The sequence below is a fragment of the Hylobates moloch genome, unplaced genomic scaffold, assembly GCF_009828535.3.
Source record: "Hylobates moloch isolate HMO894 unplaced genomic scaffold, HMol_V3 SCAFFOLD_29, whole genome shotgun sequence".
Lineage (NCBI taxonomy): Eukaryota > Metazoa > Chordata > Mammalia > Primates > Hylobatidae > Hylobates > Hylobates moloch.
In genome coordinates this window covers 2,069,149-2,096,659 of record NW_026652304.1, presented here as the reverse complement: position 1 = coordinate 2,096,659, position 27,511 = coordinate 2,069,149, and the positions used below count along the sequence as shown (strand labels likewise).

At 42.0% G+C, this 27,511-nt stretch overlaps 1 protein-coding gene across 2 annotated transcripts in view; it reads left to right on the top strand.

Annotated features, from left to right (window-relative positions):
- Nucleotides 1–27,511, top strand: part of LOC116463231 (damage-control phosphatase ARMT1) — a 168,300-nt gene that overhangs the window by 104,760 nt on the left and 36,029 nt on the right. For both annotated transcript variants that reach the window (XM_032146244.2, XM_058434508.1), the window contains 2 exons: nt 10,798–11,115; nt 23,560–23,760. In XM_032146244.2, coding sequence (XP_032002135.1) covers nt 10,798–11,115; nt 23,560–23,760 — 519 coding nt within the window. The remainder of the gene's footprint in view (nt 1–10,797; nt 11,116–23,559; nt 23,761–27,511) is intronic.

Here is a 27,511-nt window from a genome sequence, read left to right as displayed (position 1 = left end):
TGGACTAGCACTAAGCCCTTCTGGTAGTAGATTTTGTATTTGGTAGTGCAGTTGAAACTGCAGTCCAGTAAATAGTGCTTAAGAGTAAGAGCTGGCAGGTAGGCTGATGTCCAGTGAAAGCAGGTGCCTTGATGCGTTTTGGGGGAGGAGTGGGTGGGAAGAGATGGTGTTGAGGTGTAGATGTGCTGAGGCCTTAGGGGAGGGGCTGCGGAGTGTCGTTGCTTTTCATCCTGAGCCAGCAGAAATGTGATTTGCTTCCCTATCAAACCCCTGTTGCAGGGCTCATGACTTTCGTTTCATAAAGACTTGGTCCTTTGGTTTTTGGCCACAGCGTGGCTGTTGGCCACCACCTCTGGCAACTACCACCAATGGGCTAAGGGGAGAGTCTCTTCCCCCAGACCAGAGCAGCTACCTCCATGGTTTGTCTGTCCTCCTTTTCCAGGATGGTGCCATTCTGTGTAGGGAAGGGGAGGTGGTCCCTGCCGTTCATAAAAGCCTGAGCAGCATGAGGCTCACTTTCAGCATGGTAGAGCCACTGTGAAGAGCACAAAAAATGCTGTGTCCAAGTGTGTGCTCACTGGCCCCTGGTGGGAAGAACCACTCTTGTGTCCATAACTGCATAAGTGGGGTGGAGATGACCCCTCTCTACATATCTTCCCTGGCTACGGGACTGCCTCCTTTAGTACTTGGCATCTTACCTGTGTTTCCTTTGTCCCAACAGGGACTTGGTGGGCTGTGCTCCCCTCTCCCTTAGAGGTGTCCCATGTTGAGAGTTAAATCTCCAGGGATCCAGCAGCTCCTTGGGGCCTACCAGTCCGCTGCATCTGCCAAAGTCAGAATGGGTTGTGGGGTGTGTTTTCAAGAGATCTGGTGGTGCAGTGACTCAAGGGTGGAGAGTCCCTGGGCAGGGCTGTTTCCCACTATGTGTGCATGACCAATATGGTGCCCACAGTCTCAGCTCAGGTATGAGGGAAGTGTGGGCATGTCTATGTGAGCTGGCCACCAAGTTCTCTGTCCCTGAGAAGTTCTCAGATGCCCCCAATAGTGTTGCCCTGGATCACAAGCGCAGAGGGGCTCACCAACAGTTTAACAGTCAGGGGATAGTCAGAGAGGTGAGTGGAGCAGAGAAGCTCTCCCACCTACCCTTTCTGTGGGGCTCTGAACTTCTTAGGGGTCAATCTCTGCCAGCCTCATGTTGCTTTTTTTTTCTGCAGCTCAGCTTCTTTTTGTGGGCACTCTGACAGGTCCTGGCTCACTTCTTTCAGTTTTCCATTCACAATTTGTCCGTTCACTAGTAACTTTGATCTTCATTCTGAGGAGAACTGGCTTTCAATGTCCCTAGTCTGCCATCTTGGAGAGTCGTATTGCGCTCCTTTGGAGGAATCATATTTCCTTGCTTTTTCACGTTTCTTGTGTCTTTATGTTGGTATCTGTGCATCTGGTGTGACGGTCACTTCTTCCAATATTTTGGATTTGCTTTTGTCGGGGAGGATGTTTTCCTGGAGATGCATCTATGATGTTGGTTGGGTAGGGCACTTTGGCTCTGATCGTGGATGTGTGCAGCAGTGTAGTTTCCTAATTTGTTCAGCTGTAAATAGTGTCATTGGTGTCCATTATTTCCTCAAGAGCTTTGGGTGTGGTTGTTGGTGGAGTTGTGGGAAGTTTTGCTGGGGACAGGGATACCAGGTGGGCCAGTCCTCAGGCCCCGATGGGAACAGCAGTGGGCCAAGAGTGCCTGTTCTTAGGCCTCAGGGTAGCATTTGCTGGCACTGGTCTTAGCAGGTTTAGGTGGGTCTATACTGGCAGTGGCAGCAGCAGGTGGGTCTTTCAGTCCCTGGGCAGCAGTGTGGCATGGGCTATCATAGTAGCAGTTGTGGGACAATGCTTTGGCTCTCAAGCTGTCTGTGCTGGTGTTGGCAGTGGCTGTGATGGCTGGGCAGGCCAGGCCCTGTGCCTACAGGTTGTGTGTGCAGGTGGGTGCCATCTGTGGTGGTAGCAACAGGGTGAGTGAGTCCATCTTCAGGTCCCTGGTGGAAGTGCTCAGGTGGTAATGATGGTGGATATGGCAGAGTAATCCCCAAGTCCCCGGATGGTGTTTTCATGCACTGGGGTGGGGGTAGGGGCAGAGCAAAGCCAGGTGAGCCTGTCCTCAGACACCCTGGTGGTGCCTATCAGCACTGGCTGTGATGTGCAAGGGTGGGGTGATCCCTGGACTCCTGGAGGAGTGCTTTGATAGGGGAGGCGGTAGCTGCAGTGGGGCCCTGCTGCTGGAGAAGGTGGGGTTGCTTTTAGTGGCTGCAGCTGTAGGCAGGCAGCTGGGGAGCACATAGTTTGGCCCCAGTTGGCACCTATGCGTTGGGAAGCCTGTCCCTGGGACACTTGTATATGTGTGATGGTGGCCTGTTGTTAGTGGAGTGGGGTTGCTGCAGTGGCTTGGCTTTGGTCCTGGCAGCAGCAGCCAGCTGAAGCAGCAGCTGCAGGTGGGGTATGGCAGTGGGGCTCCTGGGATGTGGAGATGCAGGGGCTGTTGGGCCCCAAGGCAGGGTGATGTCTGGTGGAGGCTGGCTCTCAAAATGGCATCTTGCTGTAGCTGCCTAGGACTCAGGGGGGTGTGTGGGATTCAGTCTGAGCTCCCTCTCTAGAGCAATGCCATTGTGCTGTCTGCAAACAGCTCCCTATGTTGGTCTCTGGGCCTATGAGGGGCTCTCTGGTGGCTGGGACTAGAGGAATCCATGATGGGAATATGGACGCTGCAGGTCTGTCACTCCCCTTTCCCTAATTGGGGAGCTTCTCTGTGCTCCCAGCCAGTCCTGGCCAACCAAGCAGGCTGCTTCTTTCCTCGCCTTCCTTGCCCTGGGTGTTTCCTGTCGGTTCTCTGTTGAATTCCAGTGTTCTGTCTTTGATGATCTATTCAAACTGTGATTATCTACTCGCTGTTTTATTCTTCATTGTGGAGGGGCAGCTGATAGATGCCTCTAGTCCATCATCTTGAAGCCCTGCCCCTTGAGAATTTCTAATGCCTCCTATTTTTTAGCCTCTTCTTTCTATATACTTCCTGGTTTTTTCATATTATTGTATTTACCTTGTCCAAGTTTGCATTCTGTTCTGCAGCTGTAACTAAGTCTTTAGTAGTTTGTCTTTAGGTTCATTCTAAAAACTTAAGATCAGTTAAATCCATATGTTAAATAACATGATTATAGAAATATTTTTATTATGGGTCTAATCTTAGCATGTGATGCTGAGCACATTCCATTTTGCTGTGTCTCTTTTAGAATTTCCAGATGGGAACTGTCGATGGTCCTGATTAGTTCAGGGCAGAGTGTCTGCAGGGCTGTAGTGAAGCCCAGGAACACACTGGCCTCTTGGGCAGCTAAATCTATTGTCAACTAGTACTGATTTTGTCAATGTTGAGAATTTCAAACTTAAGCTGAATTCTAATTTTCCAGAGTTGATGATGTCATTGGGAAAGCTCAGATTTGGGGAGGGTCTTCTTCATTTTGAAGTAAAATGTTTCTCTGAAGGTTCCATTCTATTGGCTCATGGGCCTGAGCAGGAGAAACCTAATCCTCCTTCTAATCATTTGAATACATCTACAGGATAAATGTTCCAGTTCTTTTAACATTTCCTCTTAGAACATGATTTCAAGACTTTTGCCATTCTCCTTCCTAAACTCTGAATGTGAATTTTTTTTTCAAACTATCTTTGGGGGAGAATACTTTTTTCTTTATTTCCAGTCCATTGCTGACAAATACTTCTGTAAAATACAGTAAAATGAATTAATAGAAAAATTATTTAAATTCTATAAAATGAATGAACAGAAACAATATTTGATAAGATACACCAAGAACAAGTCCAAATTTTTAAATATTAGAAGCCACAGACATAAAATTAAATTTCAATAATGAAAATCAGAATAAACATGAGAGAAAGAATAGAATTACCCAAATTGTACACATTCTTCTTTGTGTGTAGATTAGTATAACGAATCACTAATATCACTGTTATACTCATAGCCTTCCTTTTATTATTCTTTAGTCATAAGTTTTATTATGACTAAAATTCCCTGTATTAAAGTTCTACATACATACTTTGAATGAATGCTGCTTATGTTAGTATTTAAAGTTTGTGACAATGAGCTGCTTCTTGCTAGTTCACTTAGTTAATCTTGGTTGGATTGATGACAATGTTGCTTTCAGTGCCTGTTGTATAGGAAATTTTTTTCTGTTTTTTGTTTTTTTGAGACTGAGTTTCGCTCTTGTTGCCCAGGCTGGAGTGCAATGGTGCGAGCTCAGCTCACTGCAACTTCTGCCTCCTGGGTTCGAGTGATTCTCCTGCCTCAGCTTCCCCAGTAGCTAGGATTACAGGCACGTGCCACCATACCCAGCTAATTTGTATTTTCAGTAGAGACGGGGTTTCTCCATGTTGGTCAGGCTGATCTTGAACTCCAGACCTCAGGTGATCAGCCTGCCTCGGCCTCCCAAAGTGCTGGGATTACAGGCATGAGTCCCCACTCCCGGCTGCTAGGAAACTGTTTTTATGTTGTGCTTTTCAGATACTTACAGTAGAAAACAAATCTAACAGAGGTTTATTGAGAATAGATTTTAAAGCAATTTCAACAAGCTCAATATATTTGTAGGTACCTTGTATTCAAATTAAACAATTGTAATTTCAGCTTTCCTTTTTTTGGTTTATTTTTTCTTAAAAATATTTGATAGAGACAGGGTTTCACCATGTTGCCTAGGTTGGTCTCAAACTCCTGAGCTCAAGTGATCCACCTACCTTGGCCTCCCAAAGTGCTGGAATTACAGGTGAGAGCCACCATGCCCGTCTGAAACAAATGTGTTTTCAAAATCCATCTTCAATCCTTCATCTGTCGACAGTTCTACTAGTTTATTTTGTAAAGGTATAGTTATGTTTAAATGCGATGAAATTCTTTTGAGGAAAGAAATGGGTTCTGGATTTTATATACTTATTTAGATTATAGTTGGCAAACCAGCCTTAAAATATCACATTTGTTGCCTGTTCCTTCAGTGTACAACAGATATGAAACTCTCACCACCAGCCACTTACCACATGAGCCTAACAAAGCGTGAATAGGTCCATACTTCATTCAAAAATGGAGTATAGGCTGGGCATGGTGGCTCACACCTGTAATCCCAGCACTTTGGGAGGCTGAGGCAGGCGGGTCACAAGGTCAGGAGTTCAAGACTACCCTGACCAACATGGTGATACCCCATCTCTACTAAAAATACAAAAATTAGCTGGGCATGGTGGCACGCCCCTGTAGCCCCAGCTCCTCAGGAGGCTGAGGCAGGAGAATCGCTTGAACCCAGGAGGTGGAGGTTGCAGTGAGCTGAAATCATGCCACTGCACTCCAGCCTGGGTGACAGAGTGAGACTCTGTCTCAAAAAAAAAAAAAAAAAAAAAAAAAAGTCTATGGAATTTGGATATTGCATCAGTGTCAACTTGCTATAGAAATTGCTAATCTCTTACCCTCAATTTCTGAAATGATTTTGTTGGGTCTGGGAACAGCAGGTGCAGGAGTGGTACCAGAATGTAAATTTGAATAGTGCTGTCCAAGGAGGGTTTTGTCTGTATTAAAGTTTGAATCCCAGAACTGAATGCCAAACTTCAGGCTTGGTGTAATTCAAAGGAAATAGAGCAGGATATCACCTCTCTCATTCTAAATATTTTACTTTTGTGAATGCAGCCCAAGTTTGGGAAGGGGGGGGAATGTGTGTGTGCCTGTGCATGTGTATATTTGTGCTCATATCACTGTTGACTCAACACTTTAAATGGACTAAAATTCCCCGGTGTTTTCTTTTTCTTTCTTTTTTTTTTTTTTTTTTGAGACGGAGTCTCGCTCTGTCGCCCAGGCTGGAGTGCAGTGGCGCAATCTCGGCTCACTGCAAGCTCCGCCTCCCGGGGTTCATGCCATTCTCCTGCCTCAGCCTCTCCGAGTAGCTGGGACTACAGGCGCCAGCCAACACGCCCGGCTAATTTTTTTTTGTATTTTTAGTAGAGACGGGGTTTCACCGTGGTCTCGATCTCCTGACCTCCTGATCCGCCCGCCTCGGCCTCCCAAAGTGCTGGGATTACAAGCGTGAGCCACCGCGCCCGGCATCCCCGGTGTTTTCATAGTTGCCACTATTCTATCACATCTTCCTTTCATTTCTGACCCATGGCTACAGTTCCCTTCTCTAGAGGTGATGAGAACTGGCAGTTACTTGTGCATGTTTCTAGAGATATTCTTTTCATAAAGGTACAAATGGTACTATACTATGTACCATTGTTATTTGTATAGATGCACTATTAAACACCTTACTTTCTTCGCTAACTGTATCTTGGAGAGTCGTTCAGATTGGTATATAAAGAACTTCCCCATTTCGTTTCAAGACTACATCATATTCTATAGTATGGATGTCTCATATTTGTTTAAGAAGTTATGTATCAATGAATATTCATGTAGTACCTTGTCTTTTGCTATATTATAATTGGATAACTGCCTATTCCTCATTTTCTATATTTAGTAACCTATCTTATAGATATATTCTCAGGACTGGAATTTCAGGGCCAAAAGATACGTGCATATTAAGTTTTGTTATGTATTTATACCAATAATTTATACCAAAATTATACCTGTTCACACTTCCACCAGCAATGTATGAGACTGCCTGTTTGGGGGAATTTCTGAGTTTTTTTGTGAATCATAACTGCAGTAGGTAGAATTAACCAACTGATTTTTTTATTTTATAAAATTGATCTAGGATTGAAGGAATTAAGCTCAAGCCACAGGTTCTCTGTCCTGATGATAATCAGTCATTGTACTTTTGAGTGGCAATTTGATCTCATGTGTATCTAAATCCGTAAAATAGTTAGCAACAGAACAGGAATCAACTGTGTTTTTAAAATGCAAACCTTTGGATGGTTTCATTACTTAATGCAGACTCGTGCATTTAAATGGGAAGCTAAATTGAATGCCATAATCATATTATAAAGTTTTTGTTAAACTAATTTTGAAAGAATCATTTTACATTTGTTGCTTCAGTCAGACTGAACCTAAAGATTTATTAATTATAAAGAAAATTTTTAAGTGATCCCCATCACAGTCTATAGGGCCTGCCCTCTGTGATTTCCTCTGTGGAGGTCAGCCTTGGTTTTGTTCACAGGAAGCTTCTTGTTTCTTGTCCTGTATGTCAGTGTGGTCTGACAGCAATCCCCAGGTCCCAGCCAGTGGTACTGATGTCACATTATTTTATGCCGCCTGCTTTGGCGTATCCTTGAGGTAGCCATGGAACGAGACTCCACTCTGGTGGCTTTCTCCTGATAGCTGCACAAGTAATTGCATTTGCAGTCTGAGGACATTTATTTCCAGAAGATCAGCCCTGTGCCCCTGAATCCTGCAGCACTTAATCAGAGCACTAAGGGAGTGGCCATCCCCAAGGCCTTGTCATTCTGACTCTTGAGTCCTGCATTTTCTACAAGAAACAGCTTAGGGTTCACTGAGCTGAATGTGCCTGAAAAAGAGAAACCCAACCTGCTCACAGACACCATTGTATTCTATGAACACAAACTGATTTTATGATTTTCACTAGACATAAATGTTGATGCCTAGGTTTAAAAAGAAAACGTTCTTTGGATTTGTTAGAGAGGATTGTTTTGGCCCTTTTCTCGAAGTTGGTGAAACAATAGTATGATATTGGGGTAGAAAAATTCCTCATAGTTGAAATATTTTAATTGTGTTTATTGGTCGTGTGGTGTTAGCTGCCAGTTGAGTTGTCTACTCCAAATGGACAGTAACTTCATAGGTCACAAGCATCTGAGATATTTTTTTGTGTATTTTGAGGGTCTTTAGTGAATATGTAATATTCCATATGGTTTTAGAATTCTAAAGTGATTAGGATTAATTTCCATCCCAGCATTATTGAATTTAGGACCTCAATTTTCTAACCACACATCAGACTATGCAGTTGACCCTCCGCATCCACAAGTTCCACATCTGTGGATTCAACTAACCATGGATAAAAAAATGTGGAAAAAAACCAATACAAATAACAAAACAACAATAAAAATAATACAAATAAAAACAACACATGATAACAGTTGTTTACCTAGCATTTACAATGCATTTGGTATGATAAGTAATCTAGAGATGATTTAAAGTATACAGAAGAATATGTGTAGCTTATATGAGAATATTATTCCATTTTATATGGGAGAGTTGAGCATCCTCAGGTTTTCATATCCTCCGGGGTCCTAGAACCAATTCCCCAAGGATACCAAGGAACGACTGTAGTTTCCAAGTAAAATATGCACCCGATTTATTATCACCTTTACTGATACTAGTTACTCTAATTGAGCAAGTGAGAAGCTATTGCATTATGATCTGAAGAGAAATCTGTAAACTGTTAAAATAATGAATTTGTGATAAAGTGTCCTTGACTCTACTTTTAAGGACTGTCATTTAATTAGCAGCAACAGTGGGGCTTCTCTACAGAGATGACTAGTTTAGCAAAGGAAAGGGGAAACCAAGACCTTGAAAAGCAAAAGGCATTTTACAAAATAGATTCCATAATTAGTTGAGTTATTACATCTCTGAAAAGGGCAGGCTTCTCTAACTACGTATCTACTCTGTGATTTTTCTCTCAAATTGATGCCTGAGACTTCCTTGATTTTAAAAAAGTCACCATAATGAAAAAAAATAAGATGTTATGTTTCCTATAAAAAATAGGAACTAGTGTTTCAGGCTATCCTTTTTCCTGTTTCCAAGCTGTTAATGGAGAGAAATTTCTTTTAAAGCCCAGTTCTAATGCAAAAGAGATGATTGCATTTTAACTGGCAGCCTGAAATGTTGTCAGCTCATTTAGATGTACAGTCTGTTATTTAAAGATACTTTGTTTCTTTTTAGTGCTTTTTACCTCTAACATACTATTTTTAATAATTTTTTTTTTTTTTTTACCAGTTAACTAGGCAGAATACTATAGCAATGCTAGTTAACACGCCGCTTAATATTTCTTAATGTGAATTCATGTATTTTGGAACTTGATGTTAAAAAATAATTTTAAAAAATCAATTTTAAAGATGCTCATGCCTGTAATCCCAGCACTTTGGGAGGCCGAGGCGGGTAGATCACCTGAGGTTGGGAGTTCAAGACCAGCCTGACCAACATGGAGAAACCCTGTCTCTACTAAAAATACAAAATTAGCTGGGCGTGGTGGCATGTGCCTGTAATCCCATCTACTTGGGAGGCTGTGGCAGGAGAATCGCTTGAACCCAGTAGGCGGAGGTCGTGGTGAGCCGAAATTGTGCCATTGTACTCCAGCCTGGGCAACAAGAGTGAAACTCCGTCCCAGGGGGAAAAAAATCCTCCTTTGCTGCCTCTGTGGACCATTCTAGATTATGATAAATGGAATTAAGTACACAGGTAACCTTCTTTATGTCCTTCATTATTTTTCTCAACCTAATTTCACATTATGTTATTTTGAGACAAGGTCGTGCTGTGTCACCAAGGCTGGAGTGCACTGATGCAATTACTGCTCACTGTAGCCTCGAATTCCTAGGCTCAAGCAATCCTCCTGTCTCAGTCTCCCAAGTAGCTGGGACCATAGCACATGCTACCATGCATGGCTAATTATTTTATTTTATATATGATAGGGGTTTACCAAGTTGCACAGGCTGGTGTCCAACTCCTGGGCTCACGTGATCTTTTGTCTCCACCTCCCAAAGAGCTGGGATTACAGGTGTGAGCCACTGTGCCCAGCCCATATTATATTCTTTAAGATTATTCTTCTAAGTATGATACTTTCCCTCTACTTTTAATCCTCCCACCTACCAAATGGCTAGTTGTTTCTGTTTCCTTTCTTCAGGTTCTTTCTGCATTAATTGTCTTTATGAGACAAGGGGATATGCAATGAATACTGGATATTGGAAGTCAATGAATATTTTTATGCAATGATGTTTTTATGAGAATATTCCTCTATTATTTAAAATAGCATTGAGGGGGCACCTTTATTCAAATAATTGTTAGTGCCTAGCTAGGACTCTGAGAGCTTACTGTTTATTAAAAATAAATTTCCATATACACCAAGCTTGAGAAAGATAGTTCTATAAACATATTCTATATATGGACTGAATCTACTAATATGTTATCCAGTGATTTGTTTTTATTAACTCTTTCCAGTGTTCCACACAGAAAAGGCTTATGTGTCAAAGTTTCCTTCTTTTTTCTAACCTAGATTTTATATTTTATATCCCTTCTCTTGTTTTTTTTGTTTGTTTTTTGTTTTCTTTTTGATGGAGTCTTGTTCTGTTGCCCAGGCTGGAGTACAGTGGAATGATCTCAGTTCACTGCAACCTCCACCTCCCAGGTTCAAGCGATTCTCCTGCCTCAGGCTCCCGAGTAGCTGGGATTACAGGTGTGTGCCACCATGCCCAGCTAATTTTTGTGTTTTTGTTTAGTAGAGGTGGGGTTTCACCACGTTGGCCAGGCTGGTCTCGAACTCCTGACCTTAGCGATCTGCCCACCTCAGCCTCCAAAATGCTGGGATTACAGGTGTGAGCCACCATGCCTGGCCCCCTTTTCTGTTTTTAAGACACCTAAATTTTCCTGACATACCATTGGGATTTAATTAACTTTATGAGGAGACTATAGGGAACTTAGAGTTAAAAATGGAAGGAGTAATTAACCCAACCCCTTGTAGTCATTAGCAGGCAAAGTCAATGAATTTGCTATAGCAAATGCAGGTGTACCCTGTTGACTTCTGATGCTATTGTCTTCACTTTCTGTCATCATTTTAGGACCTGCTCAGTGTTGTAGAAGCAAAAGAAGCTCTTGAAAGGGAAGTTAAGATCTTCCAAGAAAGGCTGCTTGCTGGCCAGCAGGTCTGGGATGCCTCAAAGCAGGAAGTGAGCCTCCTGAAGAAAAGCTCTTCTGAGTTGGAGAAGAGTTTGAAGGCCAGTCAGGATGCAGTCACAGCCTCACAAAGCCAGTACTCCTCATTTAGGGAGAAAATCGCAGCCCTGCTTAGGGGCAGATTGAGCATGACTGGGTCCACTGAGGACACCATTTTGGAGAAGATTCGAGAAATGGACAGCTGGGAAGAAAGCAGGGACCGGGTGAGTGGGTCATGGCTATTTACAGACATCTTAAGAACAGTGAGCTCATTCATTTAGCATGCTCAGTGACTGTATTAGTCTATTTTCACACTGCTGTAAGAAATACTGGAGACTGAGTAATTTATAAAGAAAAAGAGGTTTAATGGATTCACAGTTCCACATGGCTGGGGAGGCCTCACAATCATGGCAGAAAGCAAAGGAGGAGCAAAGGCACGTCTTACATGGTGGCAGGCAAGAGAGAGAGTATGCAGGGGAACTGCCCTTTATAAAACCATCACATCTCCTGAGAGTTATTCTCTATCACAAGAACAGCATGGGAAAAAGCTACCCCCATAATTCAGTTACCTCCCACCAGGTCCCTCCCACGACATGTGGGGATTATGGGAGCTACAATTTAAGATGAGATTTGGGTGGAGACACAGCCAAACCATATCAGTGACTTATCTCAATTAGCTAAAAGCATCACTTAAGGCCAGGCATAGGCCTATAACCCCAGTCCATTTGGAGGCCAATGCAGTCACTTGAGGCCAGGAGTTCAAGACCAGTCTGAGCAATATAGTGAGACCCCTCTCTCTACTGAAAATAAAAATTAAGTCCCAGCTACTTGGGAGGCTGAAGTGGGGGAACTTCTTGAGCCCACGAGTTTGAAGTTGCAGTGAGCTATGATTGCGTCTCTGCACTCCAGCCTGGGCTACAGAGCAAATCCTGTCTCTAAAAAAAAGTATAATTTAAATATGGTTGTATGAATTTCCATTTTAATGGAAAGTAATGGCAGTCCCACAAGCCACATCTAACTATGATGCAGGTTCTGTAGTTGGACCTGCCTGGTGCTGAATCCCGTCTCTGCTGTACATTCACTCACTGGCCATGTGAGCTTGGGCAGATTCTTGAGTTTACGGCCTTGGAGATTGTTTTCTTATCTACAGAAAGGGGTTAGCACAGGTTCCATGACCCCTTACCTGAAACTCTTGGGGCCCACTGTGTTTTTGAGTTCAGAATTTTTCAGAGCTTAGAAAGGTAATGCAAAGTGAAGCCTTACACAGCCCTCCACTGTGGTGTCTGGGACAGTTTCCTACCATCAATCACATTCACAGGTCTGCAGCTAAGCCTGAGAGCAACAGTAAGTGGGATAAATGAAGACCGCAAATAGCCTCTTGTCATTTTGGGTCAGGATTTGCTGCCCAGCTGGGTCAGGTCAGGCCAAGCTTTGTCAGTAAATGAGTTATGAAAAAATCTGGATTTTGGAATTACAGATAAAAGTTCCCAGACCTATAATGGTATCTGGCTGATCAGGTTATTGTTTCATGTATGTATTGAATGAAAAAAATTGTTATAAAGATCTTAACTCATTGCCTGGCAAGTCACAACAATAAATATTAACTATTGCTGCTGTTGCCTCTCCTTCTTCCTCCTTCTCTCCTCTTTTTCATAATGTGTTGGTGCCCAGAACAGTCTTTTAGGGGTCCTATCTAACAAATGGAGAAAAATGGTTTAATTCACGTATATGATTGAGGCTTGTTTAACTCTGTCGTCTTGTTTCTACTATCAAGAACTCTCTTTCTCTATAAAGCTTTACCTAGCAGAGTTCACTTCAGCGCAGGCTTTGTTTAAATTATCATCAAACCTAAATTATAGAAGTCCTAGTTAATGAGGCTTTAAAGTAAATGATCTCCAAAGTCCTTGTATAATTCCATTATGAACTATTTCTTCTATTGCTGTCATGCTTGTTTGAAAGGAGAAAATGCATTTTACCATCTTTTAATGTTACTAAAAAACTCAGAAGAATCACTAACTCAAAGTTCAGGGTTGCATTTGTCAATTTCCTTTAGTGATAGTAAATTCCCTTTAAAAATTCTCCTAAATTCGAGCTTGCAGTGAGCCGAGATCGTGCCACTGCATTCCAGCCTGGGCGACAGAGCAAGACTCGGTCTCAAAAAAAAAAAAAAAAAAAAAATTCTCCGAAATTCGCGCATACTCTAGGAGCAACCTTAGTGGCCCCTTTAGCCAAGCGCGTTTTCTTTTCTTCTCTTTTCTTTTCTCTTCTTTTCTTTTCTTTCTTTCTTTCTTTTTTTTTTTTTTGAGATGGAGTCTCGCTGTGTCGCCCAGGCCAGAGTGCAGTGGTGCAAACTCGGCTCACTGCAACCTTCGCCTCCCAGGTTCAAGCGATACTCCTGCCTCAGCCTACCGAGTAGCTGGGTCTACAGGCGTGCACCACCACACCCAGCTAATTTTTGTATTTTTAGTGGTGACGGGGTTTCACCATGTTGGCCAGGATTGTCTCGATCTCTTGACCTTGTGATCTGCCTGCCTCGGCCTCCCAAAGTGCTGGGATTACAGGCATGAGCCACTGTGCCTGGCTGCCAAGTGCATTTTCTATCTCTTTGTGGAGATAAAATGTCGAGTGCTCATTGGCTGTCCTCCACTCTAATGTGTAGAGGTCTCCGCGAGTAACTTAGTTTTTCTTGTAACTCAGTCTACATGGAGGTACTTGATTGAGAAAGAAAATGATTTATAGGTTTGGAAATCAGCTTCATTAAGTCATTTCCTTAAACGGTAACAGATATGCAGACGATTTCCAGCTCATGAAAATTTAATTTAAAAATTTTCAACTTGACGATGGTGTGAAAGTGATACACATTCAGTGGAAACCATACTTTGAGTGTGCATGCAGCCATCCTGTTTTTCACTTTCAGTATTCAACAAATTACATGAGACTTTCAATACTTTGTTATAGAATAGGCTTTGTGTTAGATGATTTTGCCCAAATATAGGCCAATGTAAGTGTTCTGAGCACTTTTAAGGTGGGGTAGGCAAAGCCATGATGTTCGGTAGGTTAGGTATATTAAATGCATTTCTGACTTAAGAAACTCAACTAACATGTCTTTATCGGGACACAACCTCACCATTAGTCGAGGAGCATCTGTACTTCAATAGCTAATTTTTTTTTTTTTTTGCCATTTCATTTTATTACTTTCCACTTCTATATTTCCAAGTATTTTCTTAAAACTACTTTAATCCCTGAATGTGAAACAAGGCACATAATTATCAGCATGATGTATATGTTTATTTTCTAAAGCCAAATGATGTAAATTGGTTAAGCTGGGCATGCTTTCTCCCACTCCCCATAAAAATTAGAATGATTCAGTCTTTTTAGTGCCTTTGTCTGCCGTTCCTACCCTGTAATTTTTTTCAATAGCTGCTCTCCCTATTTAAAAGCCTGAAATCAAGCATATAGCTGGTGTCTCGTGGGACTCATCTTCAAGTAAAATCAGGAGAAAATGGATTTCATATATTGTCTTAGAAATGTTTCTAAAGAATGGGAGCTTTACAAATTGATGAATCTGTTTGTTGAGGAGGCTGCATGTCCCTGCCAGCTGCCATGGCTACGCACACAGTCAGTGGCTGAGTAATTCTGACGTGAAGGCTCAACTGCGGGTTCAGGCTCAGCTTGGCAGATTCTCCGCTTCAGGCTGGCTCCTGCTTCCCGAACGTTGCTTGTCTTGTTTACTCTTGTGCTATCCATTTTTCCCCTCCTGTGTTTGCGGTTCTCAGTAGAATTCAGGACACCACCCACACTTTTACAGCACGGCATTTCTACTTGTTCCTTGCATATCTGCTTCTGGCAAGATTTAATCTTCTTAGAAGCTTTACTATATCTCAGAGCAAGGTTTTTCATCCTCAGAACTATCGGCATTTTGGACTGGATAATTTTTTGCTGTGGGGGCCTGTCCTGTGCATTGCAGGATTTTGAGCGGTGTCCTTGGCCTCTACCTGCTAGTAGCACTCCCCGTCCCAGTTTGTGACAACCACAGATGTCTTTAGAGACTGCCTAATGTCCACCGGGGGTCAAAATTGCCCCCAGTTGAAAACCACTGTCTTAGAGGAATGTTCTACTGCCAGGTTCCCACGAATTCTAAATGAGTATTTAGATGTTACTTAGCCTTGGAATTTCAGGACACCATAGCAGTTGTTTATGAAATAATGACTTCTTGCACAATGACAGAAAGTTACGACATTTTCAGATTTTACTTTAGAATTTTGAGGCAATTTTGTTTTCTTTCTTCTTCACCTCTATCTGCACATTTTTCCTGTTCTGCTTTAGGTACACCGAAGGCTTTATTTCCTTCCTTGAGGTGTTTGCTGGTCCAGGGGCTCTGTGGGAGCTGTGGGGACCCTGCCTGACACTATAAAGCAAGGGTCTCCAACCCTCGGGCTGCACACCCGCACCAGTGCATGGCCTAGTAGGGAATGGGCTGCACAGGCGGAGGTGAGTGGTGGGCGAGTGAGCATTGCTGCCTGAGTTCACTTCCTGTCAGATCAGCAGTGGCATTAGATTCTCATAGGAACGTGAACCCTATTGTGAACTGTGCATGCGAGGGATCTAGGCTGCATGCATCTTATGAGAATCTAATGCCTGATGATCTGAGGTGGAACAGTTTCATTCTGACATAAAAATTGTCATCCACGAAACCAGTCTCTGGTGACAAAAAGGCTGGCGATCTCTGCTGTAAAGGACTGGAGATGTGCTCCACAGCCTCCTCCTCCCCATTCTGATCCCAGAGCCCGATTATCATTCTCCTGCTCTGTTCTTAACCCTGCCACCTACTAAAGTGAGCATCTTTCCAGAAGCACCAGCACACTTCCATTTGGGACATTTCATTGTCCAAAATTATGCTGCATGGTCGCTCCAGGCTACAGAGGCATCTGAGAGAGTGAACAGATAGAAGTTTCAGCTTTTCTAGCCTCTCCAGTTATATGAGTTTCCTGGGGCTGCCATGACAAAGTACCGCAACTAGGCGGCTTAAACAACAGAAAGTTCTTGCCTCACAGTTCTGGAGATGAGAAGTCTGGGATCAAGGTGTCAGTAGGGTTGGTTCCTTCTGAGGGCTGTGAGGGAGAATCTGTCCCATGTCTCACTCCTAGCTTCTGCTGGCCTCAGGCATTGCATTCTTCGTTGGAGGGATAGTGTTCTTCGTGTGTCTTCACATTGCCTTCCTCTATGCATGTCAGTCTTTGTGTCCAAATTTCCCCTCTTATAAGGACCCCAGTCATCTTGGATTAGGGTCCACCTTAGGGACCTCGTTTTAACTTCATCACCACTCTAAAGACCCGATTTCCAAAGAAAGTCACATTCTGAGGTACTGGGGGGCTTCAACATATCTTTTTTGGGGGGGACCTAATTTAACTCAAAACAAAAGTTGAGATGAACAGAGGAAGTAGGGTAGGGTTAGCCAGTCAACAGTGCTGGCCACACAAGCCAACCGGAGGGAGGGAGGATTTGGTCGACACTTTCTAGTACCTGGTAACTAACATATTCTCCAAGTGAAAATTATAGCTTGAATAATTGGAAAAGAGTTTATGTCTAAAAGGAACTGGACTTTAAGTGACCCAAATGGCTCTTTCATCAGTGTAGAACTTTTTGGCTTCTATTTGGTTTAATTTTAGGACAAAAATGTCTCTCTGGTGAAATCAACACATAGTTGTCCCTGGAGAGTGAATTAAATCTTTTAGGGCATTATGACTTTACTTCTAAAAACCATGCAGCTTATTCTTTAACTATATTGTGCTTTTTGTTTAAAAAAAAAAGCACAAACAAAAAAATATCTTTTTTGTTTAAAGGTATGTATTCTTCACCCCTCACCCCCCACTGCCCACCTCTAGTGTTGAAATATCTGGTGCATCTTGTCCCATAGAATATCAGGTATATGTTAAGAAATGATCCTAAGAAAAAGAAAAGAAAGCAAGGCTTATTTATTGTTTAGACATTTCGGTATGAAAAACAGCACAAGTTTACGGTTTTGGTGGAGCACATATGTTCACTCAGGCACTGGCATTTGATGTTCCCAAGAATGAGTCAGTTTGGAATGTTAATTTATTTGAATTAATTTATCTAAATTTAGTTAGAAAAAAACTTGGTGGTGTCGTATGCACTGACACCTAAATAAGCTTCTGAAGCTACGTTCTGTGATCTGATAGAGTGCAGGAGGGCTCTCAGCTGTTTTCTTCTCTCTGGACACGAGAACCTTGGCATGGCAGGTATCCCCTGCAAATTTCAGCGATCTATGTATTAGTGGTTTTAAAGTCGCGCTTCGCTGAGTCTCAAGGGTCTGTAGAGCACCCTCAGGTCCAGATGGGGTGAAGATGCAAGAGGGACCTTCTTGCCTTTGATTCAAACACATTTGTCCCTTATTTGTTCTTCCTAGAAAGACTTCTAGTTGAGAGAAAGACTATGCTGAAAATAGGCTGAAAAACATGGCATAGGACAATTCCTGGAGGGTTCTTTAGCTCCCCGTGGCGACAGCACAGGATTGACGGAACCCGTACCCTGGAGCAGTAACCCTATGACGGAAATGGACGCGATGTGTTGAACTTTAGTATGGTGTGAAACACTGTGGGGGTCAAATTATCTAAATCAGCTCATTGAGTCATCATAGCAAAATCTACGAATTTCAGAGAGATTAGTTACTTGCTTCAGTTAACCTACTGGTAAGTGGTACAGGGGAAATTGAAACCAGGGCTATCTGACTCTAAAGTCCCCGTCCTGCACTCTGGTCTACGTCAGATGCTTACATCTTCCTTCAGGGTCAGTATCACTCCCTTAGTCTAACTTACTGCAGTTACTCTGGGCGTCAGCTTCAGAATGGAGACCATACTGATTGATGTCTACAGAAGGCTTGCTTTTTTCCAGTAAAGTCGGTGGTGTGCTGACTATAGCTAAGTGATCACACAGTTCTCCCTCTCTCCGCTTGAGGTTTATTGAATCAGTTTTCTCTTTGGTTTTGTTATCTCCGCTGTGTCATTTGTGGTATAGGAGATGTTGAAGAGTCTTCAGGTAGAAATGCTCACTTCCTGTTTGCAGTCCAACGTGAAACCACATCTCCTGATGTGCTGTACTTCTAATAATGCGAATCAGTCCCTTGGGAGGCAGCATCTTGTGGACAATTTTTTGTAGATTACATTATTTGTTATACCAAGATAAACACTGTTTCTCTTGCATTAAGATCAGATTTATCTGCTATATGAGTAAGGTATACTTACTAATATAACTATGAATGTATCAGTAGATATTTTTATTATTGGTAAGCAGGAAAGGTAGGAAATATGAAATGAGGTTTCTCAGAGCTTCCTGTTCTGAGATGACACTAAAAATTTCCTTGGTAAATGTAATTCCTTGGATGTGGCTCTGAATAGCTTACCATCAAATATCTAATTTCAAGCACACACACAGAAGTGTAGAATTAATTGAATTATAGGTCTGGAAGCTTGAGAGCCATGGAAGCACAGGATTGAAGAGTTTAGAGCTCAGGTAGTCTAACCTTCCTCATGTAGCACTTCAATCTGCATTGCAACATTCTTAATTGGTATAAGCATACCTCAGAGACCACTGCAACAAAGCAAATGTCACAATAAAATGAGTCATGCAATTTTTTTTTGGTTTCTCAGTGCATATAAGAGTTATGTTTATACTAGACTATGTAGTCTATTAAGTGTGCAATAACCCTATATCTAAAAAACAATATAGATACCTTAATTAAAAATACTTTATTGCTAAGAAGTGCTAACAATCATCTCAGCCTTCAGCAAGTCATAATCTTTTTGCTGGTGGAGGGTTTTGCTGTAATGTTGATGGTTACTGCTGATCAGAGTGGTGGTTCCTGAAGGTTGGATGGCTGTGGCAATTTCTTAAAATAAGACAACAATGTAGTTGAAAACAACAATTGACTCTTTTTCTTCCTCAAAAGATTTCTCTGTAGCATGTGAGCTATTTGATAGCATTTTACCAACAGCAGAACTTCTTTCTAAATTGAGGTCAATCCTCTCAAACCTTGCTGCTTTTTTGTCAGCTAAGTTTATGTAATATTCTAAACGCTTACTGTCATTTCAACAATGTTCAAGCATCTTCACTAGGAGTAAATTTCATCTCAATAATTTTCTTTGCTCATCCATGAGAAGCAACTCTTCATCCATTCAAGTTTGATCATGAGGTTACAGCAATTCAGTCACATCTTTAGGCTCCACTTCTAATTCTAGTTCTCTTGCTATTTCCACCACATCTGCAGTTACTTCCTCCACTGAAGTCCTGAACCCCTCAGAATCATCTCATAGATGACACCTATGATGTTAATATTTTGACCTCCTCTTATGACTTATGAATGTCCTTAATGGTATCAAGAGTAGTGAATCCTTTCCAGAAGGTTTTCAATTTACTTTGCCCAGATCCATCAGAGGAATCACTCTCTATGGCAGCTGTAGCCTTATGAAGTATATTTCTTAGATAATAAGACTTTAAAGTCAGAGTTACTCCTTGATCCATGGGCTGCAGAATGAATGCTGTGTTAGTAGGCATGAAGACAACATTCCTCTCTTTGTACATCTCCATCAGAGTTCGTGGGTGACCAGGTATGTTGTCAACGAGCAGAAATATTTTGAAAGGAATCTTTTACTGAGCCATAGGTCTCAACTGTGGGCTTGAAATATTCAGTAAAACATGATGTGGACAGATGTGCTGTCATCCAGCTTTGCTGTTCCATTTCTAGAGCACAGTCAGAATAGATTTAGCATATTTCTTAAGGGGCCTAGAGTCTTCAGAATGGTAAATGAGCACTGGCCTCAACTTCAAGTCACCAGCTGCATTAACCTCTAACAAGAGAGTCAGCCTGTTCTTTGAAGCTTTGAAGGCAGGCATTGACTTCTCCTCTTTAGCTATGAAAGTCCTAGACGGCAGCCTCTTCCCGTAGAAGGCTGTTTTGCCTACATTGAAAGTCTGTTGTTTGGTGTCGCCACCTTCATCAATGATCTTAGCTAGATCTTGTGGATAACTTGCCTCAGCTTCTACATCAGCACTTACTGCTTTATCTTGTACTTTTATGTTATGGAGATGGCTTCTTTCCTTAAATCTTATGAATCAACCTCTACTAGTTTCAAACTTTTCTTCTGCAGCTTCCTCATCTCTCTTAGGCTTCATAGATTTAAGGAGAGTTAGGGCCTTGCTCTGGATTAGGCTTTGGCTTAAGGGAATGTTATGGCTGGTTTGATGTCTATTCAGACCACTCAAACTTTCTCTGTATCAGCAATAAGGCTATTTTTTTCCTCATCATTTGTGTGTGTCTTAGTCCATTTCTGTTGCCATAAAAGAATACCTGAGACTGAGTAATTTATAAAGAAAAGAGGTTTATTTGTCTCCTGGTTCTGCAGGCTATACAAGAAGCACAGTGCCATCTACTTCTGGCAATGAACCTCAAGAAACTTTCACTCATGGCAGAAGATGAAGGGGAGCAGGCATCACACGGCCAGAGAGAAAGAAAGGGAGAGAGAGGAGGAGGTGCCAGGCTCTTTTCAACAACCAGATCTCATGGGCACTAAGAGTGAGCAGTCACTCAATTCTGCGAGAATGACACCAAGTCATTCATGAAGGATCTGCTCCCATGAACCAAACATCTCCTACTAGGCCCACCTCCAACTGTGAGGATCAAATTTTAACATGCGATTTAGAGAGGACAAATATCCACACTGTATCAGTGTGTTTACTGGAGTAGCACTTTTTTTTTTTTTTTTTTTTTTTTTTTTGAGACGGAGTCTTGCTGTGTCACCCAGGCTGGAGTGCAATTGTGCAATCTCGGCTCACTGCAACCTCTGCCTCCCAGGTTCAAGTGATTCTCCTGTCTCAGCCTTCTGAGTAGCTGGGACTACAGGCGCCAGCCACCATGCCCAGCTAGTTTTTGTATTTTTAGTAGAGATGGGGTTTCACCATATTGGTCAGCCTGGTCTTGAACTCCTGACCTCAGGTGATCCACCCACCTTGGCCTCCCAAAGTGCTGGGATTACAGGTGTGAACCACTGTGCCTGGCCTGGAGTAGCACTTTTAATTTCTTTCAAGAATGCTTCCTTTCTATTTCCAACTTGGCTAATTGAAGTAAGAGGCCCAATTTTTGGCCGATCTCAGATTTCAACATGCCTTTCTTACTAAGCTTAGTCATTTCTAGCTTTTGAGTTAAAATGAGAGAAGTGTGACTCTTCCTTTTTTTTTTTTTTTTTTGAGACGGAGTCTCATTCTGTCACCCAGGCTGGAGTGCAGTGGCGTGATGTTGGTTCACTACAACCTCTGCCTCCCAGGTTCAAGTGATTCTTCTGCCTCAGCCTTCTAAGTAGCTGGGACTACAGGCGTGAGCCACTACATCCAGCTAATTTTTGTATTTTCAGTAGAGATGGGGTTTCGCCATGTTGGCCAGGCTGGTCTTGAACTCCTGACTTCAGGTGATCCACCCACTTTGGCCTCCCAAAGTGCTGGGATTACAGGCGTGAGCCACTATGCCCAGCCTGACTCTTCCTTTCACTTGAAAACTTAGAGGCCATTGTAAGGTTATTAACTGGCTTAATGTGAATATTGTTGTGTCTCAGGAAATAGGGAGGCCCAAGGAGAGGAAGAGAGATGTGGGGTCAGCCAGTTAGTGGAAAAGTCAGAACGTACACATTTATCATTTAAGTTCACTGACTTATATGGGAGTGGTTTGTGGCACCCCAAACACTGCAATAGTAACATCAAAGATCTCTGATCACAGATCACCATAACAGATATCATAGTAATGAAAACGTTTGAAATATTGCTAGTATTGCCGAAATGTGACACAGGGACACAAAGTGAGCTTGTGCTGTCGGAAAAATGACGCTGATAGACTTGCTCAATGCAGGGTTGCCACAAACCTTCAATTTGTAAAAAACTAAAATATCTGCAAAGAGCAATAAAGTAAGTGCAATAAAGTGAGATGTGCCTGTAGTTAGCCAATTTCCGGCCATCTTCGGTGACTGGGAATCCACTCCCTACTGGACAGTGTCTTTATACGGCTGTAATCATTGTAAAGTTTTCCCTTTCTTCTTTATTTTAATTATTTATTATTTTTAATTTTTTTTCTCAGACCTCATAGGGAAGACTTTTACCTTTCTTACAACGGAATGCTTAAGTGAATGATGACGCATTCTCTTGATGAATTCTTAATGCAGCCATTAAAATGTTAATTAAGAATTTCAAATGGCATGAGAATGATTAGGTAAAAACAAAGACACAAAATTGCATGTATAATATTTCAACTATATTTTAACAATACACACAAAAAATTATTTAAAAATGTTAATAGTTTTTACCTCTGGGTGGTGGGATCACAGGGGATTATTTTTTGCTTGTTTATACTTTTTGTAGTTAAAGGAAAGTTTATGGGGATATCTCACTTTATAGGAACTGGGGAAAATGTTTTCCTTTCATAAATATGGAATTTCTTTGATTTATACCTATTGGTTCTCAATATAGGCTCTGAGGGTAACTCAGAACAAATCCTTTTGTTCTCCCATATAATAGCCTTTCAAAAAGTTTAAAGGCAGATTACGTGTTTAATCATGGCTGTTTATAGATAGGCAAATAGAAATTGTTTTCTTTTTAAAAATTTAGACAGTAAAAATCTGAAACAGTCAGGATGTTTCCATTTCTGTGAGAATGGTACTGTACTGTTATGTAAATACTATGTTTTCCCTCTTCTCTTCCAAAATAAACCATCAAAAGAAAACAAATTTATCACCCTGGACTTGGTGGTTTTATTGAATTCCACATTTTATGAAACTGGATTTAGTAAAATCAGTTTGAGTTTTCTGAGAGTGTCCCTGAGGTCCTTGGTAAACTTGCACTCTTGGTTTAAGGGAATGATCAGGACAAAAAGAGGAACTCCCGGGAAGGATGGGAGCATTGGGCAAATCAGGTGGGTTGAGGAGAGCCTGGAGGGACTTTAACATGGGACAGTACTCAGATCTCCCTGCTCTCTTGTACATCGACACTGACCCTATTTAGAGTCACCATATTAAAGAGATGTTGACCTCTCCAAAGCAAAAATGGTATTACTCTATAACTATGTAGTGTAGAGTCAGCATCCCTGGAGTTTAGAGCATAGGTAACCAATCTTCAATAGAAAGCTGAAAAAAGTTTGAAAAAGCATATATCTGTGCATGAATTCCCTGTAATACCTCGATGTTACCTACCAAGATTAACTCACTGTCTAATCTTAAGTCAACTCAAAATGGTGAAAGAATTTTTCTGGGGAATGACTCTTTGTAGATTTTTACAGTACTTTTTGTCTTAATTCTTTTTCCTACTAAACTTTGAAACTCTTAGCAATAGTTTTGGGGTAAGTAAAGGTTATCCATAAATTTTTATCAATTAACCTGTTAAAAGAATTATATAAAATTAAAAATACCAATCGAAACATTTAATTCAATAATGAATGTAGACTATTTCAAACAGAGGCAAATACAGCTATCAATTACATATTTTAAATGGGATTTTTACAAATAATCTGGAAGTTGGTATCATAAACAGTTATGCTGCTTAGGCAGAGCAGTAGATGTGAACACTTCCTTGCATCCAAAACAAGGCTTATTCTTGATCTGTTTCTTTGTTTCCAGATGGTCTCCCAGCTTGAAGCCCAAATATCTGAGCTTGTTGAACAGTTGGGAAAGGAGTCTGGGTTTCACCAGAAAGCTCTCCAGAGGGCCCAGAAAGCAGAGAATATGTTGGAGACTCTTCAGGGTCAGCTGACACGCCTGGAGGCAGAGCTGGTTTCTGGAGGTGTTTTGCGAGACAACTTGAATTTTGAGAAACAAAAAGTAATGACCTGAGGGCATGACCATGAGTGGAAGCATCTGTTGTAGTACAAAATTTTACCTGAAAATATTCTGAATTTTACAGTATTTAGTTTGGTTAATTTTACAGTATTTAGTTTGGTTAAGTCCTGGACTTAATTGGTTAAGTCAATTTCAAGGAACAGTGGGTTTGGAGCTTCCTTGATTCAAATTAATTTAATTAAACTCAACAAGTATTTATTGAATGCCTATCATATATGAGGTCCTAAAGGTTTGGCAAGCTAAAATATGAATAATACACAGTTCCTTATCTTAAAGGGCTCATAATTCAACAAGGGAGGCAGATACTTAGATAATTTGCTATACTATAAGTTTATACATGTTGTATGGAATTAATAAAGTGCTGTAGGAGCTTCTAGATAAAGGGAAGATTTTATAGGAGAGGAGATAATTAAGTTCATTTTTGAAAGATAAGTCGGATTATAGTGGAGAGAGGAGACAGATACTATAGGGGAAACAGTTTGAACAAAGGCATGAAATCTGGCAAGCGCATAGTATATTAAGAGAATGCAAAATGGTGAATCCTACATGGCTGGAACATGTTATTTATTCTTGGTGGATCTGTGGCAAGAGAAAAGACTGGAATGGCTTAGACTATGAAGATGGAGTGTTCTTTACTCTGTAGAATATGAAGTGTGGTAAGTGTGAGCATTGCAGTATTTTATTTCATTTTATGTTTATTTTTATTATTTTTATTTTTTTGAGATGGAGTCTCGCTCTGTCACCCAGGCTGGAGTGCAGTGGCGTGATCTCGGCTCACTGCAACCTCCACCTCCTGGGTTCACGCCATTCTCCTGCCTCAGCCTCCCGAGTAGCTGGGATTACAGGCGCCCACCACCACGCCTGGCTAATTTCTTGTATTTTTAGTAGAGATGGGGTTTCACCGTGTTAGCCAGGATGGCCTCGATCTCCTGATCTCGTGATCTGCCCGCCTCGGCCTCCCAAAGTGCTGGGATTACAGGTGTGAGCCACCGCGCCCGGCCACATTGCAGTATTTTAGAAAGATAGTGTGATGTCCCAGTGGAGCTGAGATTGTGGCATGCAGAGTCTCAGAAACAATGGCACTGATCACCCAGTGGGAGAGGAGAGTTAAACGGGAAGAGAAGGGGCCCGCACTGAGGATTCAAACGGGGGGAGATTGTCAGTGATCTTTGAGAGGCAGTTTTGGTGGAGTGGTGGAGAGCAGAAGCCAGTTTGCTTTGTGCTGAGGGGAGACTTGAGAGGAAGGGGAGCAACCTCCTAGTAGACCAGTGTGAAGTCTGGTGACCAAAGAGAAGAGTGGCATGAGGCAGTGGCTGTGAAAAACAACATCAAAGAGAGGTTTTGCTGGACAGCATGGGGAGGAAAAGTGTGGACTGAAAGAGTCCGTAGGAGGGATCGTGGGAAGGGAAAGGGAGGCACGCAGGCTCAACAGCCTCGATGCAGAATTTGGCATGAAAAATACTCTAAAGTTGAAACATCTACACTCAAGTAACATATTCCTTTTCATTCTTCTGTACTTAAAACATTGAGGAATCATCATGCCTGCATTGAGGTTGGATATGCAAAGATGGGCCAAAGGTGTCTGTGGAAAATCAAGTCTAGCAGATGAGACAGGGAGATCGGGGCATAATAGTACAATAGTGCAATTAGTGCACTTAGTGCAATAGTACAATAGTGCAATAGTGCAATTAGTGCAAATAGTACAATTAGTGCCATGATGGAGACAGGTATAAAATTTGACAGAAACCTGGAAAAAGAAGCAATGCATTTTTCTGTGCGGTAAGTGAGCCATCTTCACAGAAGAGGGGAGCATTAAAGAATGAGTAGGAATTTGTCAGGCATAAGAGGTGGGAAGAAATTTGAAGCAGAAAGAACAGCAGGAACAAAGAAGAAATGGAGGTGTGAAAAGATGGCTCGGGAAATGAATGAGGTGCAGGGAGCCTGGGACATGATACTTGGTGAAACCAAAGGTGTGAGATGGCACTGGAGGCAGGTGTAGGAATCATCGGGATAGGTCAGTCTAATGACTCAGGCTTCACTGCATAGGTAATGGGAAGCCGGAGAAGGTTTCTGAGTAAAAGAAAGATTTCCCTCAAGTCAGACTGGCTTAGAGGGTAGCAGGGGTGTCCAACCTTTTGGCTTTCCTGGGCCACACTGGAAGAAGAAGAATTGTCTTGGGCCACAAGTAAAATACACTAACAGTAGTGATAGCTGATAAGCTAAAACAAACAAACAAACAAACAAACAAACAACAAACACACACACACACACACACAACAAACAAAAAACAACCATGCATAATTTTTGAGATATCTGCCACCACAGATAAGCAAAAAAGTCCTTGCATTCCAAGGGTTGGACACAGCTGAGGGAAGGTAGGGAGCCCAGTCAGTGGCTCCCTGACTGGTCCAGTTAGATAGTCCAGTTCAAACTAGTCCAGTTCAGAAGATAATAAAGATCTGAACCATGTAGTGGTTTTGTGAATGGAAATAGGGGATAGATTTGAGGAGTCTGGGAGAGTCAAGGGAGCTTTTTCTATTAGATATCTGTAAAGGTGTGATGGTGGAAAATTTGATTTTGTAAAGAAATATTGGCTGGGTTTGGTGGTTCACACCTATAATCCCAGCACTTTGGGATGTTGAGGCAGGTGGATCACTTGATCTCTGGAGTTCAAGACCAGCCTGGGCAACATGGCGAAACCCCATCTCTACAAAAAACACAAAAATTAGCTGGGCATGGTAGCACGCACTTGTGGTCCCAGCTACCTGGGAGGCTGAGATGGGAGGATAGCTTGAGCCTGGGAGGTGGAGGTTGCAGTGAGCTGAGATCACACCACTTCAGCCTAGGTGACAGAGTGAGACTGTGTCTCAAAAACAACAACAACAAAAACAGGCCGGACATGATGGCTCATGCCTATAATCTCAGCACTTTAGGAGGCTGAGGCGGGTGGATCACTTGAGGTCGGAAGTTCAAGAACAGCCTGGCCAACATGGTGAAACTCCATCTCTACTAAAAATACAAAAAATTAGCCAAGTGTGGTGGTGTGTGCCTGTAATCCCAGCTACCCAGGAAGCTGAGGCGGGAGAATCGCTTGAATTTGAGAGGCAGAGGTTGCAGTGAGCCAAGATTGCGCCATTGTACTCCAGCCTGGGTGACAGAGACTCCCTCTCAAAACAAACAAACGAACACAATAAAACAATCACAACCAAACAAAATGAAATATTGCACTTGAGTATGGTAATGTAAATTGGAAGCCATCTAACTGCCTGCTGGACAGCTTCACCTGCATGGTCCGTGAACACCAAAATACATTCAAAACTGAAATGACATCTGCTCAAATTTGTCCCTCTCCTGCTTCAGTCATGGTGGTAATCTGCCTCCATTTGCCCAAGCCATCTTCAACACTTCCCTCTTTTTAATCAATTCCTAAGCACTGTAAATCCTGTCTCCTTACTAGATCTCCAGTGCCTCCCCCATCTCTATATCCAGCAGCTGTGCTTTGGCTCTGAGAATTGTGCTCATTAACACGGACTAGGGCAACAACCTACTAACTGAGCTAGCTCCCTGCATTGTTCTTTATGCCTCAGATTTACTCTCTTCATTGCTGCCAGGGAGGTCTTAATGAAAGGTATGCCTAATCTTATCTTTCTTTATCTTAAAACTGGTCAGTGATTCTCTGGGGCCCCCAGGATCAGGTACAGATTCCTTCTTTTTTTTTTTTTTTTTTTTTTTT